Genomic DNA, 21,324 nt, shown 5'->3' on the forward strand with positions numbered 1-21,324 from the left:
ATGTGTGAAAGTAACATTTTTAGTGCTTTTTATGACTTCCATTTTAAAGTAGAAATGATTATTTTGTTTCCTAAGTTTTGAATACTCTTAGATCAAAAACAATTTTAATTCACCAATGCTCTAGAAAGATTAAAATTATGTATATATTTAAATAGGGATATGTCCATATAGGGATATAGAGGAAATTATTTTAGCTATTTATTTTTCAAAATAGATCACTTTGCTTTTATAATTTAGATAACTAAAAAATAGTTTACTTATAAAATATAATATTTTGATTTTAAGTATAAGGAAACTGACCCAAATAAATAAACTTCTCTTCATTCTTTTAAAAGATACTTGAGCTGGGACACTCCTCAAGAAGTCATTGCAGTTAAGTCAGCTCAGAACAGAGGCTCAGCAGTGGCCCGGCAGGTATACATTTTTAAACATTCAATAAAATGTAGAATTTTTTTCATAGGAATTTGTCTGCAGATTTGTTATGAAAAATCTAATGATCTTTTATTTCTGAAGCATGCTATAAAAGATAAGATTCATGGCAACCTGGATGGATTTGGAGACCATTATTCTAAGTGAGGTAATTAAGAAATGGAAAACCAGATGTTGTATTTTCTCATAAGTGAGAGCTAAGCTATGAGGATGCAAAGGCATAAGAATGATACAATTTACTTTGGAGACTCGGGGTGAAAGGGTGGGAGGTGGGTGAGGGATGAAACACTACACATTGGGTATAGCATATACCACTCTGGTGATATGTGCACCAAAATCTGACAAATCACCACTAAAGAACTTATTCATGTAACCCAACACCACCTGTTCCTCAAAAACCTATTGAAATAAAATAATAATAAAAATATTTTTAAAAAGAAAAGTTGATAGGTAGATTTTTTTTCCTGAAGCGTGCTATTTAAAAAGATTTTTCTCTCTTTCTCAAAGAATTATCCAGGATTTACTAAATTTTATAAAGTCTGGAAATTTATATCAAGAAACTTTTTGTTTTTATTGGTGACTTATGGGGAAATACTATGGAAAGCATTTATTGAGCACTTAAAAAATAGATATAGACTGCTTTTAGAGGTTTTCTGTTTCTTTGTACACCAGGACATCTAGAAAAATACTTATTTTCTGTCTCATCTTGGCAGAGTCTGTTGTAGTTCTTTCTCATTTTTAATTTGAACTACTTCAGCTTTTTCTCACTAGTGTCCTTGATTGCAAAACAGGCAGGCACTGATCTGAGTTCTTTACCTGTATTTACTAATTTAATCTTCAGCACACTCCTTTCAGTAGATACTTTCATCATCCCATTTTACAGATGAGGATTCTGAGCCCCAGAGAGGCTAAGTAACTTATCCGACATCATAGTGTTGGTAAGTGGTAGAACCTAGGCTCAAACTCAGGCAGTTTAGCTCTATAGAGTCCCTGCTCTTATGCACTATAGCATGCTGCCCCTTCTTGAAATTTCTGTAATTTGAACTGGCAGGTGAAGTTTATATATAATTCTAGCATAAAAAAAAATTAAGTAGTTCCTCTAATTTTACCTTATTTGGATAACTACATCAAGCATTTCCTTGTTAACCCTCCAGTGTATTCCCATACACGCTGGGTCTGTGAACTCTGCTTTTCATTCCTCTCTCATCTCTCTTGTCTACTTTTTCTGTATTCCCCTGAAGCCAAGCAAACTATTTGTTGGCTACTTCTACTTACTTTTTATCATGGTTATTTAAATGTTTTCCTAGCCTTTACTAATCCTGCCCAGTCACATTAATAACTTAACTGCATGCCTTTTATTGGAATCTCCTTACCCTTTTCCTGATTTATTTAGTATGACATATAAGAAAGAGAAATGTTGTCTCTCTCTTAGTAATACTCCTCTCTTTATACTCTTACTCACTACCTTGATTTTACTTGGTAAAGAAAAATTCAGAAAAGTGGGATAGTATAACAAAGTAGCAAAACAGTTTGCTACTTTGAGAATTCTAAAGTGTCTTGTCTGATGTACCTTTTTAATAATTTAAATTGCTAAAGAGCAAGAATTTTTGTTTAGTTTTGTTTTGAGATGGAGTCTTGCTTTGTTGCCAGGCTAGAGTGTAGTGGCAAGATCTCAGCTCACTGCATCCTCCGCCTCCTGGGTTCAAGCAGTTCTACCTCAGCCTCCTGAGTAGCTGGGACTACAGGTGTGCACCACCACTAAATTAGCCCAGCTAATTTTTGCATTTTTAGTAGAAATGGGATTTCACCATGTTGGCCAGGATGGTCTTGATCTCTTGACCTCGTGATCTGCCCGTCTCGGCCTCCCAAAGTGCTGGGATTTACAGGCGTGAGCCACCACGCCCGGCCAAGAATTTTTTTAAGTTTAATTCTATACATTATTATATATTAATGTTTTACATTTACCATCACCTGATAATGTTAATAAAAGTCTTGTCAGTATTTCTGTATTCTGGACTGTTTTCCTACAGTCTCCAGCCAACAAGTAGGAGCTCTTAGTTGGGGTATATAAACTGTACTTTTCCTTTGGGTTTAAGGAACACAGAAGGAGTCTGATTTACCTTGAAGATACTAGTTTAATAAAAACTTATCCCTTTCAAAGGGAGAGTCTTTTGGGCTTTAAACATTACAATCTTTTTTGTCGTTTGTTTTCTAACTTTTAGTTGTAGCAGTTTTGATTGGTGGTTCCAGCCTTAAAAGTTCTATTGAAGCAGAGACTGGCTGTGATGGGGCAGACAGCTTTGCCTAACACAAATTTAAGAAATTTCCTTCAAAACTGTATTGGAGAAGTACTACAGATTGTTTTACACTTCATAGTGGCAAGAAATTGATTGGACTTCGTTCTTCAAAGCAAGGGGGCTATCCTTTTCAAGCAGAAAAGTCACTCAAGCTTTCATTGATGATATTATTTCTCATTTCCTGTAGAGGAGTCAGCACAACACTACTTTCATTATATATTTATTTATTTATTTATTTATTTAGAGACAGCCTGTCTGGATGCCCAGGCTGGAGTGCAATGGCTTGATCAGAGTTCACTGCAGCTTCAAACTGCTGGGCTGAAGTGCTCCTCTCATGTCAGCCTCCTGAGTAGCTGGGACTACAGGCATGCGCCACCATGTCTGGCTAATTTTTTTATTTTTTGTAGAAACGAGGTCTCACTGTGTTGGCCAGGCTGGTCTCAAACTCCTGGCCTCAAGTGATCCTCCTGCCTTAGTCTCCCAAACGGCTGGGATTACAGGCATGAGCTACCTGATCCAGCAACTTTCAAATGATATGAGCGTAATAACTACATATCTTTTTATTAGGTTCTTTATTGTTCAAACTCCAATTCAAAATATAAATGCATGGTATTTTATTGCTAAGAAATGTTTACTTCTATGGATTTTTGTCTGTATATATACACATGTGTGTATCTGAAGGGCTGAAGCTTTAGTGGACATGTTTTGAATATGTTGCCTTCCTGTTTAAGTAACTTTGCAATCTAGATAGATGGATGTTTTCATAATATGAAAACGTCTGCATAACGAACAGATGGATTTTTTCAACTAATGAAAACAGAGTGTTTCTGGAAGCACTTTTGAGAGCTGCGTGTAATTTTAGTCTTTCCTTCTAGGCAGGCATTCAACAACCTGTTTTGCTGTACCTTGCAGTGTTCCGAGTTCTACCTTTTTCACTTGTAGGGATTCTAGAGATCAATAAAAAGGTAAGAACTCATTTCTTATTTAATTGCAATATTTTATTGACAATAAGAGTAATGTCATTTAATTATTTATGAGATATTTGATTGGAAATGCTCCCCTCACTATAAAAAAGTTCACTAACCTGGTTTATATTGTAACAAAACACATGAGAACATTTGCTTAATATCCCTTCATCTTTCTGCATGTTTTTATGCCTCTCAAGTGGATCATATTGGATACCTGTGGTTATTAACAAACTACTATGTTATGAAATTACAGAATGAGTAAGGTATTTTTTTTTTCAGAGGGAACATTCCAAAGCTTGTTAAAAAGATCATTAAAGGAGGTGAAAAGTTGCAACAAAATATTTCATTTTAATTGCAAGGTATAGGTCTAAAACTCGCTTTATGATATATAACAAGCCTTGTATTTAAATATGTAAATTTTCCAATTCATTCAGTTTTGGGTTTTATTGTTGTTCCCATTTGTTCTTGACTTGTGGATCGGTTACATGGGAGGAAAGAAGGAACAAATTTCCTTTGAGTAAAAGAATGAATAGGATTCTACTTAAAAAAAAAGTTACTGTTGGTGAATAGTTATTTATTGAGCTCCTCTATTACTCTTTAATTCAGTACCTGAAGTATTGTAGAGGACTGTATCTTGAGGATCTACTGATCTTTATAAGCAAACAAGATGAATGTATTAAAATTTTACATTATGTAAGCATTATATACTAAACTGCATAATGGCTAAAGAGTAATACTAGTTACCATTTATTGCTTATTTTGTGCCATGCACTTTGAATATTTTACAACATTGTAACATACATATGTAATTAAGAAGTTAAGCAGCAGTCCCAGCTACTCAGAAGGCTGAGGCAGAAGAATGGTTTGAGCCCAGGAATTCAAGGCTTTGATGAATTATGATCGCACCACTACACTCCAGCCTGGGTGACAGAGTGAGACTCTGTCTCTAAAAAAATTAAAATAAAAAGTAAAAAGCAGCTACCTAAATCCTAAAGGTGGCAAGTAGAGGAGTTAGAATTAAAATAGATTGGCTACTTTATTATAGCAGTCATTATTATTATTATTATTTATTTATTATTTTTTTTTTTTGAGACAGTCTTGCTCTGTCACCCAGGCTGCAGTGCAGTGGTGTGATCTCCGCTCACTGCAGTCTCTGCCTCCTGGGTTCATGCCATTCTCCTACCTCAGCCTCCCGAGTAGCTGGGACTACAGGCACCTGCCACCACAACTGGCTAATTTTTTGTATTTTTAGTAGAGACGGGGTTTCACCGTGTTAGCCAGGATGGTCTCGATCACCTTACTTTGTGATCTGCCTGCCTCAGCCTCCCAAAGTGCTGGGATTACAGGCATAAGCCACCACGCCTAGCCAGCACTCATTATTTTAAAATATGTTTGAATTGGCTTGGTGCAGTGGCTCACACCTGTAATTTCAGCACTTTGGGAGGCTGAGGCAGGCTGGTCACTTGAGGTTAGGAGTTCGATACCAGCCTGGCCAACATGGTGAAGCCCTGTCTCTACTAAAAATACAAAAATTAGCCAGGGGTGGTGGTGCATGCCTGTAGTCCCAGCTACTCAGGAGGCTGAGGCAGGAGAATTGCTTGAACATAGGAGGTGGGTGTTGCAGTGAGCCGGGATTGCACCTCTGCACTCCAACTTGGGCAACAGAGCAAAACTCCATTTCAAAAAAAAAAAAAAAAAAGTTTGAATTACACAAGTCCTCTTTTTCTTCTTTTACTTTTTCTTTCTCTTTTTTAAAGCTTTTCTTCATATTTTTTCTTTTTTTTTTTTAACTTTTAAGTTCAGGGGTACATGTGCATTATGTGCAGGTTTGTTACATAAATATGTGTCATGGGGGTTTGTTGTACAGATTATTTTATTCCTCAGGTTTAAAATATTATTCCTCAGGTTTAAGCCTAGTATCCATTAGTTATTTTTCCTGATCCTCTCCCTCCTCCCACCCTCCACCCTCCAATATGCCCGAGTATGTGTTGTTCCCCTCTGTGTGTCCATGTGTTCTCATCATTCCATGTGTTCTCATCATTTAGCTCCCACTTACAAGCAAGAACATGGAGTATTTGGTTTTCTGTTGCTGTGTTAGTTTGCTAAGGTTAATGGCCTCCAGCTCCATCCATGTCCCTGCAAAGGACATGATCTTGTTCTTTTTGTGGGTACATAGTATTCCCTGGTATATATGTACAACATTTTCATTAACCAGTCTATCACTGATGGACATTTAGGTTGGTTCCATGTCTTTGCTCTTGTGAGTAGTGCTGCAGTAAACGTATATGTGCATGTGTCTTTTATATTTATAATAGAAGGATTTATATACCTTTGGGTGTATACCCAGTAATGGGATTGCTGGGTTAAATGGTATTTCTGTCTTTAGGTCTTTGGGGAACCACCACACTGTCTTCCATAATGGTCAGACTAATTTCCATTGTCACAAACAGTGTATAAGTGTTTCTTTTTCTCCATAACCTTGCCAGCATCTGTTGTTTTTTGACTTTTTAATAATATCCATTCTGACTGGCATGAGATGATACCTCATTGTAGTTTTGATTTGCATTTCTCTAATGATCAGTGATGTTGAGCTTTTTTTCATGTGTTTGTTGGCCACATTTATGTCCTCTTTTGAGAAGTATCTGTTCATGTCCTTTGCCCACTTTTTACTGGGTTTTTTTTTTTTCTTGTAAATTTGTTGAAGTTCCTTGTAGATTCTGGATATTAGACCTTTGTCAGATGCATAGATTGCAAAAATGTTCTTCCATACTGTAGGTTGTCTGTTTACTCTGTTGATGGTTTATTTTGCTGTGCAGAAGCTCTTTAGTTTAAGTAGATCCCATTTGTCAATTTTTGCTTTTGTTGCAATTGCTTTTGGTATTTTCATCATGAAATCTTTGCCCATGCCTATGTCCAGAATGGTATTGCCTAGGTTATCTTCCAGGGTTTTTATAGTTTTGGGTTTTACATTTAAGTCTTTAATCCATCTTGAGTTAGTTTTTGTATATGGTGTAAGGAAAGGGTCCAGTTTCAATTTTCTGCATATGGCTAGCCAGTTATCCTGGCACCATAGGGAATCCTTTCCCCATTGCTTGTTTTTGTCAAGTTTGTCGAAGATCAGATGGTTATAGGTGTGCAGTTTTACTAATATTTTGGGTTCTCTATTCTGTTGCATTAGTCTATGTTTCTGTTCTTGTACCAGTACCATGCTGTTTTGGTCACTGTAACCCTGTAGTATAGTTTGAAGTCAGGTAGCCTGATGTTTCCAGCTTTGTTCTTTTTGCTTAGGATTGCCTTGGCTAATTCAGGCTCTGTTTTGGTTCCATATGAATTCTAAAATAGTTTTTTCTAGTTCTGTGAAGAACATCAATGGTAGTTTAAGGGAATAGCATTGAATATATAAATCGCTTAGGGCAATATGGCCATTTTAATGCTATTGATTCTTCCTAACAATGAGCACAGATGTTTTTCCATTTTTTTGTGTCATCTTTGTAGATCTCCTTCTAGAGATCTTTTACTTCCTCTGTTAGCTGTATTCCTAGGTATTTTTTTCTTTCTGTGGCAACTGTGAATGGGAGTTTGTTCATTATTTAACTCTCAGCTTGACTGTTGTTGTACAGGAATGCTAGCAATTTTTGCACATTGATTTTGTATCCTGAGATTTTGCTGATGTTGCTTATCAGTTTAAGAAGATTTGGATGAGACAATGGGGTTTTCTAGATACAGGATCATGTCGTATGAAAAGAGGAATAGTTTGACTTCCTTTCTTCCTATTTGAATCCCTTTTATTTGTTTCTCTTGCCTGGTGGCTCTGGCCAGAATTTCCAATACACTGTTGAATAGGAATGGTGAGAGTGGACATCCTTGTCTTGTGCTGGTTTTCAAGGGGAGTGACAAATTGTCTTTTTCTCAAAGTGGGAAACTAGGATCAGTGAATTAAAAAGTCATGAACTAGTCAATGTCAGAGTAAACAATACTTATCCTTCTAAGAGATGACAAAAAATACAACTCTTAATTGTTCTCTCTGTGCTTGTAGATTAAGTAATTATGTATGCTTATTACAGTCTACAACAGAAGTGAACACGTGGCAAAGTCATAAACTGTATTTATTCCTGTATGTCCAAGGTAATTGGGCATCTTCCTCTATTCCTGTATTTCCAAGGTAATTGAACAAGGACATCTTCATTTAAATAGTTTGTTTTTGATTAAGCTGGTGAATTGTATAAAAATAAGAATAACAGAAAAATATGCAATCAGAGAGATTTGGTTTTAAATATTGTTGCTTGGGATTGAAGAACATCTTTTCACTTACCATGCATGAAAAACTATCCAGGGGCTCGGCACCTCTAATTAACTAAACATTTGTCTCTTTATAAAGAACATTTTAGCATAAAGAATGGATCCTTGGAAGAGTATGAACAGTAGATTAAATATTCATTTAGAACGACATGGCCTTGGTGTATGCCAGTGTCTGTGAGAAATGGGATTTGTTATTAATAGCTGTTGACAATGCTATGAAGCAAATGAATGCTGGTGCATTATTCTGAGGGATATGTGCCGCTCTTTCATTAGTGCTCCAGTATGAGAATCCAGTGGCTCACTGCTCACCCCTAATAACACCCTAGCCTCAAGGTGATAAATTTTAATTAGGTTTTAATGCTAGGCAGCAGTGTTATAGTAGCGACATAAATATTAAGCAAGAGTACAGACCACTGTGAACATTCAGAGGATTGGACTTCCAGTCTTTTCTCAGGTGATATCTGTCTTCCCCCCCAACAGATTTTTGGGAACGTTACAGATGCTACCTTGTCTCATGGAATACTGATTGTGATGTACAGCTCAGGACTGGTCAGACTCTATAGCTTCCAAACCATCGCTGAACAGGTAGAGAAAACTGAAATTTGTCATATTACTATTAGCATGATGTTTTGACTAAAGTATGATTTTTTTTTTAGTGAGATACTTTTAGAGTAAGGCACTTGTGTAGATTTTGACTCTAAAAAACTGTAGAAATGTAGAAAGACAAGTAACCTTTAAAGCAAGGGTGGGGAAGATAAACAGAAAGGCCGTTGGAAAAAGACATTTTCTTTGTCATATACATGTGAATTTTATTTTTGTTCTCTCCAGATATCAAAAAAATAGGTGCTAAAGCCACCATTTTTGTTTTGTTTTGTTTTTAGTTCATGCAACAGAAACTTGACTTAGGGTGTGCATGCAGATGGGGTGGGACTACTGGAACTGTAGGAGAGGCTCCTTTTGGCATTCCTTGTAATATTAAAATCACAGGTATGGCTACTCTATAGTATTTTTTCACCTTAAAAAAATAAGTGGTCATATAAATAGTTACTAATTATAGTCATCCAAATGTTTTTCTCATTTATTTAAAAAACTCAATTCATTTTACTCCTATACATCATATACCTTGCTATTCAATAACAAATAAGTGTTGAGGAAAATCTATCAGTTATTCATTGAAACGAAGGCCTGGGGATGCTGAGCCTTGCTTGGCCAGAGACCTTTAGCAATTCACTTTACTTTTCTGATCCTTGATTTCCTTATCTGCAAACTGAATTGCAGCAAATGATACCATCTTAGCTGTCTTACAATTTAATATTTTACAGTTCAATGAAATTTACCCCCTCTCTAAGAAAGGTGTTTTCCAAGAAAAAATTATTACCATGTCATCTGAACATAGAGCTTAGACACAGACAGAACTTCCCAGTATACTTAAAGAGTACCAAAGCACAAAAAAGAAAATTATATACAATTCTATAAATATAGTAAAAATGTTCTATATTTAACTTGCTTATCAAATTCGGTTGTTAGAAAAGAAATTAACTGGCTGGACGCAGTGGCTCATGCCTGTAATCCCGGCACTTTGGGAGGCTGAGGCAGGCAGATCACCTGAGGTTGGGAGTTCGAGACCAGCCTGACCAATGTGGGGAAACCCTGTCTCTACTAAAAATACAAATTAGCCGGGCGTAGTGGTGCATGCCTGTAATCCCAGCTACTCGCAAGGGATGCTGAGGCAGGAGAATTGCTTGAACCTGGGAGGTAGAGGTTGTGATGAGCTGAGATCATGCCATTGCACTCCAGCCTAGGCAACAAGAGCGAAACTCCATCTCAAAAAAAAGAAAAGAAATCAACTATTACTCAAATTCAGTAGTAGTACATTAAAAGAAATCATGACTGTTCAGAGTTCATATCAGGAATCCAAGGATGGTTTAATGTTTACAAATTTAGTAGCTATAAAGAGCACATGAGTAAACTAAAAGAGAAAGTATATTTTCATTATCCTAATATCTGTTTATCTTAATTCTTGTTCATTAAGAGTCATTCCTTATCATGTTGAAGACATTCCTCTTATTTATAATCAACCAATAAGCATTATATTTTTAGGTGAAACGCCAAAAGATTTTCTAATATAGACAGAATAAGATAAGAATTTTTTCTATCATTTTCTTTAACATTGTATTAGTAATAGACCAAGAAACAGAAATGAAAGATGTCATTGTTCAAAAGGAAAAAATATTATTTTTGGTAGTAAATGACAAATTATAAAAACTACTGGGAGTTCAAGTAAGTTATTCATGAAGTTCAAAATAAATATTTTAAAAATTACTCAAGTTTTTAGATGCCTTGGACAAACTGAATTAGGCAGTTGTATGAAAATTCAGCCCTAGCAATACCTCCTGTATTCAATACAAATACTTTAAAAGGAATCTATTAAGAATTTTTAAACCGTAGGCTCCAGTGGTAACTGGGTTATGTTGAAAAGGGTTATTTCGGACAGAGTTTTTCCAAATGGTAGCATTATTCTTGTTGAAATGCAAATAAAAAGTAAGTAAAGGCTGGGCACGGTGGCTCAAGCCTGTAATTCCAGCATTTTGGGAGGCTGAGGCGAGTAGATCACGAGGTCAGGAGTTCAAGACCAGCCTGGCCAACATGGTGATACCCACTCTCTACTGAAAAAACAACAATTAGCTAGGCATGGTGGCGGGCACCTGTAATCCCAGCTACTTGGGAGGCTGAGGCAGGAGAATTGCTTGAACCTGGGAGATGGAGGTTGCAGTAAGCCAAGATCGCGCCACTGCACTCTAGCCTGGGTGATAGAGCAAGACTCCATCTCAAAAAAAAAAAAAAAAAAAAAAAAGTGAGTAAAACAAAAGAACAACGATGATAAAGACAAAGCACACAGAGCCTGAAGAATTGTCCTGGAGTTTTGTCCCTTTTTTTAGAAAGAAGACTGGATTTGGGATCAGAATCTTAGTCTGCTGACTAGTAAGGGTGACACTCTGCTACTAACTGGTGGTATGATAATAATAAAAATTATTATTATTATTATTTTGAGACAGGATCTCACTCTGTTGCCCAGACTGGAGTGCAGTGGAGAGATCACAGCTCACTGCCATCTCTACCTCTTGGGCTGAAGTGATTGTCCTACGTTAGCCTCTCAAGTAGCTGGGACTGCAGGTGTGTGCCACCACACCCAGCTAATTTTAGTATTTTTTGTTTGATAGAGATGGTGTTTCACTATGTTGCTCAATTTGGCTTTGAACTCCTGGGCTCAAGCAATCTGCCTACCTCATCCTCCCAAAGTGCTGGGCTTACAGGCATGAGCTACTGTGCCCAGCTGATAGTGGGCAAATTATTTAACCTCTCTGGGCCTCACATTTTGAAACTTTGAAATAATAACATTTGAAAACATAATCTATGAAATAATCTCTCATTGTAAAAAAAAATTCGATGATTTTTGTATGTTTGACTAAGAAAAGTAGCACATTATATTGGAAGCTTTCAGTGTTTATTTCATACTGTAGAGACTGAAATCCTATTCATTTCTCCAATTTTGTTTTGCAATCTTAAGGTCTATACAAATAGTATTTATTTTAACTTTAAATAATTTTTTTCTTAGTGCAAAAGCAGTTCCTTTGCATTATTTAAAAAATTGGGAAATTGGCCAGGCGTGGTGCCTCATGCCTGTAATCCCAGCACTTTGGGAGGCTGAGGTGGGCAGATCACTTGAGGTCAGGAGTGTAAGACCAGCCTGGCCAACACAGTGAAACCCCAAAAATTAGCTGGGCATGGTGGCGGATGCCTGTAATCCCAGTTACTCAGGAGGCTGAGGCAGGAGAATTGCTTGAACCTGGGAGGCAGAAGCTGCAGTGAGCCGAGATTGTGCCACTGCTCTCTAGCCTGGGCAACAGAGCAAGACTCTGTCTCAAAAGGAAAAAAAAAGAAAAAAATAAAATTTAAAAATTGGGAAATAAAGATAAGCAGAAGAGAAAATGTAAAACATTTGTAGTCCTCTTACATGGGGTTGTTATCCCCTTGATGTGTTATTTTCTAATCTTACAATGTGTGTGTTTCTTTATGTTTAAAACCAAGAAAAGAATCATACCATAAGTGCTCTTTCATAACTCATTTGTTAAGAAATCAACTCTATTGAGGTATAATTTACATGTAATTAAAATGCATCCATTGTAACTGTACAGTTTGAGTTTTGTCAAATGTATACATCCATGAAATCACCACTACAGTCAAGATTTAGAATCTTTTCATCATTCCAAAGAGTTCCTCTGTGCCCTACCCAGTAAATTCCTCTCTTAACCCAGCCCTAGGCAACCAGTGATCTGCTTTTTTTTCACAGTAGATTAAATTTATATTTTCTGGAGTTTTATATTAATGAAACCACATGGCGTGTATTTTTTGGTTTGGCTTTTTTCACTCAGGATATTATATTTGAGATTCGTTTCATGTTGTTGCAAGTATCTATAGCCTAACCCACTTTTTGTTGTTAATATGTTATGAATATTTCCATCTAGATTGTTTAATAGGTGGCCTTGTGAAAACAACAAAGTTGTAATCCTGTCTCACTCTTTACACCAAAATAAATAACAGATGGATCAAAGACTTAAAAGTTTTAGAAGAAAAGTTGGGAGAATCTTTTTATCTCAGTGTGGGGAAGACCTTTCTAAGTACAACACAAAACCCAAAGCCATAAAAGAAGAGATTGATAAATTAGGCAAAAAATCCCTAGACATATACAACATAAACCAACTCAAATAACAAACAGGAGACATAGTTACAAATCATACTATAATATGGCAATTTCCTTAATATGTAAAGGGTTCTATAGATCAATAAGAAAAAGAGCGATGTCCAATTATAAAACGATCAAAGGATATTGTTTAAAAGAAACAGAAATATAAATGACTTTTAATTAGGGGAATGCAAAGGTCAATGTCACTGCTAAGAGAAATGTAAATTAAAATTACTATAAGATACATCTCTTCAGATTCTTAAATATCAAAAAGTTAGAACTTTCGATAAAATATGGTTGGTAAAAGTTTAGAATAGGCACTTTCATTTATTGTTGGGACCCTTAATGGCCCCCAACAGTTTGTCAATATGATGGTTTGTTAATATGTATAAAAATTTTAAATGCATATACTCCTTGAACCCAGCAACTCTAGTACTGGGAATTTATCCTAGATATATTCACTTGTATAGAAAGTGATAAATGTACAATTAAAACGTTGTTTCTAATAGCAAAAGATTGGAAACAGTCTATACATTGGTAAGTGACATTAGTATTATTTTATCATTGTATAGCTGTATCATAAATTTAATTGCTAAGTTGTTAAAAAGAAGGAGGAGTTTTAACTGGACATAGTGGCTCATGCCTGTAATCCCAGCACTTTGGGAGGTGGAAGCAGGTGGATCACTTGAGGTCAGGAGTCTGAGACCAGCCTGGCCAACATGGCGAAACCCTGTCTCTACTAAAAATACAAAAATTAGCCAGGTGTGGTGGCACGCACCTGTGATCCCAGCTACTCAGGAGGCTGAGGCACAAACATCGCTTGAACCCAGGAGACAGAGGTTGCAGTGAGTAAGATTGTGCCACTGCACTCCAGCCTGGGGGATGGAGTGAGATGCAAAAAAAAAAAAAAAAAAAAAACCAGAAAGAGAAATTCTTTTTGCACTGGTAGAGAATAATTTCCACGATGTGTACTATTAAGTAAAAAAAAATGGGTGCAAAACTGTGTATGTAAAAATCTTCATTTGTGTAAGTATTCATACTCACGTATTAAAGAAAAAAATATATATGGTGATATGCTTTTGGATTTGCTTGGAATATCTGAAAGGACACATAAAAACTTGATAAATAGTTATATTGGAAGAGATACAGATCAAAGGAAGACTTAGTTTTCGTTATATTTTCTAATACTTTTAAAATGTAGTACTTGTATTACCTATGCCAAAAAGTGGTTCTCTCTGTGTGTGTGCATCTCCTTGAGATGTTAAGAACTTGACCTATATGCCACATTACAGATGAACCATAATTTACTTAACCAGTTCCCTACTTTGGACATTTAGTTTGTTTCTAATTTTGTGATAACAAATAGCATATTTCTGTAACCATTAGGGATCCTTGCCTGAATCAGTTATGTCATGTGAGTTGCAGAATGGCAGTTTTTAAAATTCTGTTCCTCCTTTTTACCTTCAATAGCTGGCATTTTTCTAGAAATAAAAGCTTTAACTCATCAACTAGAGATAAACTGTAATTCCTTCCAAAAGGCAAGTTAAAGACTTATTTCTTCCCTTTAATTATCAATATTCAGAGCAAGGAGTTGGTATAATAGTCACTTTTGATGGCAGCAAAATGTTTTACAGATAAATACACATACATAAACACAACAGACTCATGGATTTTTTTATTTGTCTACTATTATATAGTAATAGTTACTGTTCTTAATGATGTTCAAATTGTCCTGAATTTGGCCAACAGAAACTTCATTTTGACATACTCAAGTAATCTTAGAGAATTTCCTTGCTTTCTAGAACAACAATGTGTCCCAGGCTTACCTTTAACTTTCCTATTTCTGATAGGGGGCCATTTTAGTAGAGAATGTCATTAAAGACTATCAGTTTCCTGCAGCACTACAAACTGGGCAGCTTTAAACAATGGAAATTTATTCTCTCACAGTTCTGGAGGCTAGAAATTCAGAATTAAGGTATTGGCAGAGGTCGCCTCCCTCTGAAGGCTCTAGGGAAGAATCCTTTCTTACCCCTTGTCGCTTCTGGTGGTTACTCACAATCTTTGCTGTTTCTTCGCTTGTGGCAGCATAACTCCAAATTCTGCCTCTGACTTTTCCATGGCCTTTCTCCCTCTGTGTCTTCAAATCTCTTTTTCCTTATAAGGACACCAGTCATTGAATTTAGGTCCTATTCTGATCCAGTATGATCTTAACTTGATTATATCTATGAAGATCCTATTTGCAAATAAAGTCATATTTACCAGTACTGGGGGTTAGGACTTTAACATATCTTTTGAGGGAACACAAGGCAGCTCACAACAGAGACCCAAATCTAGTTGTGTTCACTGCAGTTGGATATCTTTACTTTTAGGTCCTTTTGATTAACAGAGCTGAGAAATACATTAAAACAAAAATTCATTAGCTCATTTTCATACTTCCAAATTTAGCGATTCTTTTTTGATTATATTTGTATTTCTCTTAACTCATACTGAACTTCTCGATTTCTAAATAAGACTTTATCCTACAATGTATATATATGATAATCTTAAAATTGCAGTACCAGTGTTACTACTAAGAACTAAAGTATGGGCCAGGCGCAGTGGCTCACGCTTGTAATCCCAGCACTTTGGGAGGCCGAGGCAGGTGGATCACTTGAGGTCAGGAGTTCGAGACTAGCCTGGCCAACATGGTGAAACCCTGTGTCTACTAAAAATACAAAAAATTTAGCCAGGCATGGAGGTGTACACCTGTAATCCCAGCTACTCGGGAGGCCGAGGCAGGAGAATTGCATGAACCTGGGAGTAGAGGTTACAGTGAGCCAAGATGGCGCCACTGCACTCCAGCCTGGGTGACAGAGTGAAACTCTGTCTCAAAAAGGAAAAAACAAAAAACAAAAAACTAAAGTATGGAGTGAAGGTTAAGATTTCCCTGCAGTTTCTTTTCTCCTTAGTGTACAGCCCAGGAAGTATACACATGGAGTGATGTGTTCAAAGACAATTTGAAATCATTTTTCTATAGGATTAAGCTACCAACATGATCTAATTAGATTCATTTGTTTCATTTTGTTTTCGATTTTGGGGTTTGTTGTTTTCCTTTTGAGTTTATTCTTGAAGTTGTGAAATGTGTATGTAGTTGAAAGATCAAAACTGTATAAAAAGACACATTCAGAAATTTCTTTCTGTTTTGAGAGAGTCTTGTTCTGTCACCCAGGCTGGAGTGCAATGGCCCGATCTCAGCTGACTGCGACCTCCACCTCTTTGGTTGAACCAGTTCTGCCTCAGCCTCTTGGGTAGCTGGGACTACAGGCACGCACCACCACACCTGGCTAATTGTTTTTTTGTATTCTTAGTAGAGATGGGGTTTTGTCACCTTGGCCAGGCTGGTCTTGAACACCTGACCTCAGGCGATCTACCCCTCTTGGCCTCCCAAAGTGCTGAGACTACAGACATGGGCTACTGTGCCTGGCCCCATTTTCTATTTCATTGCTTTCTGTTTTTATTTTTTATTCTTTTCTTTAATCCTGTTACTGCCATCAATAACCATTGTTTTTAGATTCTGGTTTATCTTACTATTGTTTCTTTTTGCAAAAATAAGCAAATGTATGTTTGCATACTTTAAATATTTAATCTTCTTTCTCACAACAAATGCAGTATATTATATCCTCTCTTCTATACCTTATAATTTTACTTAACATATATCTAATTAAAAAAAATTTTTTTTATTTTTAGTAGAGGCGAGGTTTTGCCATGTTGCCCAGGCTGGTCTTGAACTCCAGGGCTCAAGCAATCCGCCCACCTTGGCTTCCCACATGTTGGGATTACAGGTGTGAGCCACCACACCTGGGCAAATTTTCTAAGTAAACATTTATTTGGTAGAAGAAATATGTCAAGTTAATTATCCCCTACATTTAAAAATTCTAGAAAAAATCATATTGTATTATAGGTGTAGCCCTTCTTTGATAAATAATACAGTTCTTTTGTATGCATTATGTTAAAATTGTCTTTTAAAGTATTGTTTGACCTTTCACAGATCCAGAGTATTTTAATTAATAATAATATTTATTTTCTTTTTAAGGCCCCTTTTTTTTCCCACAATGTAGCAAGTGGAAGCCCTTTTGCTGGCTCTCCTACTCTTTTAACACTACCCTCTGATATCCTTGTAAACATACTTGCTTTCTGGAAACAACAGATGGTCCACGCCCATCATAAAATTTTCTTACCACAAGGCATGGAATCAGCTACTCTGAGAACTTTTAGACCTTTTTCATTAAGAATAGTATTAGAGATCACAATTGGGGCTTTTGGGTTAGCAGGGCACATCAGAGTTGTGGGCAGAGTAATATTGCTACTTTTGGGTCATTTTTTGCATTTACTGGGGAAAGTATTTATTTTTAAATACATCTGTTTCTACTGATTATTTTTTCTGTTTTGAATTCCTGTATTCTCGATATTGAATTTCATATATTGAATTTCATATTCTCTATATGTTAAATTTCACATTCTCTATAATGTACCTAGTTGATTTCAACCCCAAATTCAAACTCTAATTGTATGTTTTTCTTTTAATAATTTTTCTCTTCTTCATCCACCATATCATCACATACAATGTTTGTATTTCTCTTATAATTTGCCAACTCATGGCCTTTGTCCCTTTTTCTATTAGGGGGTTTATATTTTTTACTGCTTAAAAAGACCTTTATGTATTAAAGATACTACCCTTTTCTTAAAAGGTTAAAAAAAAAGCAGTTGACATATATTTGATATGTTTATGCCTGTCTCTTCTTTTTCCTCAAGATTGTTTGTGAACCACTTTTTATGAAAGTTGACCCTTAACACAGATTTTGAACTGCACAAGTCCACTTACACACAGATTTTTTTCAATAAATACAGGAAAATTTTTTGGAGATTTGCCACAATTTGACAAAAAATCACAGATGAACCGCATAGCCTAGAAATATGGAAAAAATTAAGAAAAAGATATCTCATGAGTGCATCAAACATATGTAGACACTAGTTTATCTGTTAGTTGACTCTGTTATTGGTAAGGCTTCTGGTCAACAGTAGTCTATTAGTAGTTAAGTTTTGGGGAAGTCAAAAGTTTGACTGGGCACAGTGGCTCACCTGTAATCCAAGCACTTTGGGAGGCCGAGGCAGGCGGATCACTTGTGACCAGGAGTTTGAGACCAGCCTGGTCAACGTAGTGAAACCCCATCTCTACTAAAAATACAAAAATTAGCTGGGCGTGGTGGCATATACCCATAATCTCAGGTGTAATACTTAGAGGAGGTTGTAATACTTAGGAGGCTGTGTAATACTTAGGAGGTTGAGGCATGAGAATTGTTTGAACCCAGGAGGAGAAGGTTGCAGTGAGCCAAGATTGTGCCACTGCACTCCAGCCTAGGTGACAGCGAGACTGTCTCAAAAAAAAAAAGAGAGAGAGAAAAGTTATACGTGGATTTTTGACTACACAGGGGATTGGTGCCCCTAACCCTCGTGTTGTTTAAGGGTGAACCATTTGTTGTTGTTTTTTTTTTTCCATGTATAGCTCAAGTAGTACATTGTCCTTATGAAGAGGCTTAATAAAGTATGCATTTCTGTATATAACATGTGACTTTTACACAAATGATCTTCCTAAGACAAGCCCCTTTTCTAATAGTAGTGGCCTCATAAACTAAAAATTAAATTCTCAAGTTAGAGGGGAAAATGAGAGAGTCATAGGTTAGCCACCTGCCCGAACAGACCATGTGGTGTTTCCTAAAGGCTGCTTGAAATGAATTCAGGTCTTCTAAAATTGCTGTACCTTCCATTTATGCATCTAAGAATAGATCTATTATGCCCTAAAGTTGTGATAAAAGAAGATGACTAAAAAGCACCAACAGAAATTTATTTTACAGTGTCAGTCTTCAAAAGAAGCTGACTGGATATATCTGAACTAACTTAAAGTTAACTTGTCTGATGATAATAGTAGTTGTAGTGACTATCCTGTAATAAAACTTCTATTGTGACAGGCCCTTTCCTAAGTGGTTACAAGCATTGGGACTAATACTGCCTCTGTACTGGAAATCTTAAGCAAGATAGATGTATACCTGAGTATACCTGTCAGTCCAGGATTTGGAAGATCTCTTCCTCACGTTTGAAGGCATTGTTAGACCTAATTACCTTGTAGGATTATTATGAGAGTTAGAAATAGTATCTAACCCAGAGTCTTTTACATAGTAGATGTTCAGTAAGAGGCAGCTACTTTAATTAAATGTACTTTGTCGTTTCTTACCATTGTAAACACCTTTAGCCAAGTTTTAATCTCTGCTCACCTGTGGGCCACAAATACCTCCTGAAAACAGATAACTAGAAAGTTGATTCAGCCTAATTTCGGTTCCGACTAGCTGTTTCTTTTCTTACAATAAGCTCCTTACCTGATTGTATTTTATTTCCTTGAACATAGTGATTTTTCATTAATAGAAATTTATAGATGTTGCATGCAAAGAAAGGTTGAATTCAGTTAATGAATAGTCCAGAGCTCCCAGAACAGTGCAGCTAATGAATTCCTTTTCCTGTCTCTGCAGACCTACCACCACTGCTCTTTGAGGTGTCATCCCTGGAGAATGCTTTTCAGATTGGAGGCCATCCTTGGCACTACATCATCACACCTAATAAGAGGAAACAGAAAGGAGTTTTCCATATTTGTGCCCTAAAAGACAATTGCCTGGTAAATGAGTGATCAGACTTAGTAGCAAATTTGTATCAAATTCTTTGTTTTCTACCTCTCGAATAGGCCCACATTCCTAAGAATTACTTTTTTATGTATTTGTTTTAATAATTTGCAAACCATTTAAAATACAGAATAGAGACAATATAGAAAACATTTGTGTGTATCACCCATAATTTTAAAACATTAATGTTTGAAAATTCTTATAGCACCAAGAATTTTATAGTTTTTTTAATCTCACCAATCTCCCAGCAAGGGATCTCATGTAAAACCTCTCCACAGTGGGACTCACCAATGGAATGTGTTCACATTGCTTCTGAAATTGCTGGTGGAATGTATTATTGGTTTTGCTTCTCCATGGTTTATTGCTCTTTGCCTTCCAGAGCAGAACCAGATGGAACTCTGGTGGTCACAGTGTAGGTAAATTGAAGCACTTTGAATTTGTAAGGATATTCTTAAGTTACCTATGGCAGAGTAGGTAGAAATGGTACATGGTAAAACAATGGAAATTTCTCCCCTTTGAATTCATTTTTATTTTCTTTTTAAAAATGGCTTAGGCATTGATTTGTCATTTAATAAACACACATTGAGGGCCTACCATGTGCCAGACATGACTAAGGACACAATCTCTTCCCTCAAGTTATACTCTCAAAGGAAACATGTAGAAAAATAAGATGCAGTGTATTAAGTACAGTGATTGTGATCAGTGCAAAAAGTGAGTTAAGGGGGCAGTTCCATTTTTATTTTGTATTGCTGGTTATATTTTTTGTTGGTTACTTTGTTTTTTGAGACAGGATCTCACTCTGTCACCCAGGCTGGAGTACAGTGGCACAATCATAGCTCACTGTAGCCTCAACCTCCTGGGCTCTAGTGATCCTCCTGCCACAACCTCCTGAGTAGCTAGCACTACAGAAAAATCACTCAAGCTTTCATTGTTGATATTTTTTCTCATTTCATATGGACGTGTCAGTGGAACGCTACTTTTATTTTATTTATTTATTTTTTTGAGACGGAGTCTCACTCTGTCGCCCAGGCTGGAGTGCAATGGCGCAAGCTCGGCTCACTGCAAGCTCCGCCTCCTGGGTTCACGCCATTCTCCTGCCTCAGCCTCCCAAGTAGCTGGGACTACAGGCGCCTGCCACCATGCCCAACTAATTTTTTGTATTTTTAGTAGAGACAGGGTTTCACCGTGTTAGCCAGTATGGTCTCGATCTCCTGACCTCGTGATCCACCCACCTCGGCCTCCCAAAGTGCTGGGATTACAGGCGTGAGCCACCGCACCCGGCCAACACTACTTTTATTTTATATTTATTTATTTAAAGACAGAGTCTCACTCTGTTGCCCAGCCTGGAGTGCAGTGGCACAATCAGAGCTCACTGCAGCCTCAACCTCCTGGGCTCAGGTGATCCTCCCACCTCGGCCTCCCGAGTATCTGGGACTACAGGAGCGCACCACCATGCCTGGCTACTTTTTTATTTTTTGTAGAGATGGGATCTCGCTACGTTTTCCAGGTTAGTCTCGAATTTCTGGCCTCAAGTGATCCTCCCTTTTGATATAGCAGAAGAATTTGCCTTTTTTTTTTTGAGGCAGGTTCAGCTTATGCTGACCTTGCTCAATCAGTCACTGTTGGCTCCAGTGGCTTTCACCACGTTACAGATCCCCTTTTACCACGTTGCAGATCAGCATAGCCTTGGGTCCATTTATCCACTTCCCTTGATGTCATGGCCATCAGGGGACAATGTGTGTAGTGTCTTCTAGTTTTCTTTTGTAGGAGCATTGTTCCCTTCCATTTCCCCAAATACTTATTACATGGCAGCTCCTATTTGGCCCAGCCCAGTGACATTCTCTTTTCTAAAGGACTCTCTAAGGGCTGTTTTCCACTGT

General features: G+C 36.9%; 2 protein-coding genes and 1 long non-coding RNA gene across 8 annotated transcripts in view; 2 read left to right on the forward strand and 1 right to left on the reverse strand.

The window, feature by feature from the left end:
- Positions 1-21,324, forward strand: part of LOC144333405 (uncharacterized) — a 229,918-nt gene that overhangs the window by 15,912 nt on the left and 192,682 nt on the right. The gene's annotated exons all lie outside the window — the stretch shown is intronic.
- The window catches only part of DCAF17 (DDB1 and CUL4 associated factor 17), a 56,866-nt gene that overhangs the window by 15,031 nt on the left and 20,511 nt on the right, over positions 1-21,324 (forward strand). For all 6 annotated transcript variants that reach the window (XM_077957189.1, XM_077957186.1, XM_028830836.2 and 3 more), the window contains exons 5-9: positions 336-414; positions 3,602-3,691; positions 8,474-8,578; positions 8,875-8,980; positions 19,298-19,440. In XM_077957189.1, the coding sequence (XP_077813315.1) occupies positions 336-414; positions 3,602-3,691; positions 8,474-8,578; positions 8,875-8,980; positions 19,298-19,440 (523 nt within the window). The remainder of the gene's footprint in view (positions 1-335; positions 415-3,601; positions 3,692-8,473; positions 8,579-8,874; positions 8,981-19,297; positions 19,441-21,324) is intronic.
- Positions 9,679-19,866, reverse strand: LOC144333408 (uncharacterized). The gene is made up of 3 exons (XR_013402027.1): positions 19,733-19,866; positions 19,304-19,381; positions 9,679-9,816 (listed from the first exon to the last, which is right to left on the reverse strand). It is a non-coding gene; the product is annotated as an uncharacterized LOC144333408 (long non-coding RNA).

The sequence above is a fragment of the Macaca mulatta genome, chromosome 12 (assembly GCF_049350105.2).
Source record: "Macaca mulatta isolate MMU2019108-1 chromosome 12, T2T-MMU8v2.0, whole genome shotgun sequence".
NCBI classification, from domain to species: domain Eukaryota; kingdom Metazoa; phylum Chordata; class Mammalia; order Primates; family Cercopithecidae; genus Macaca; species Macaca mulatta.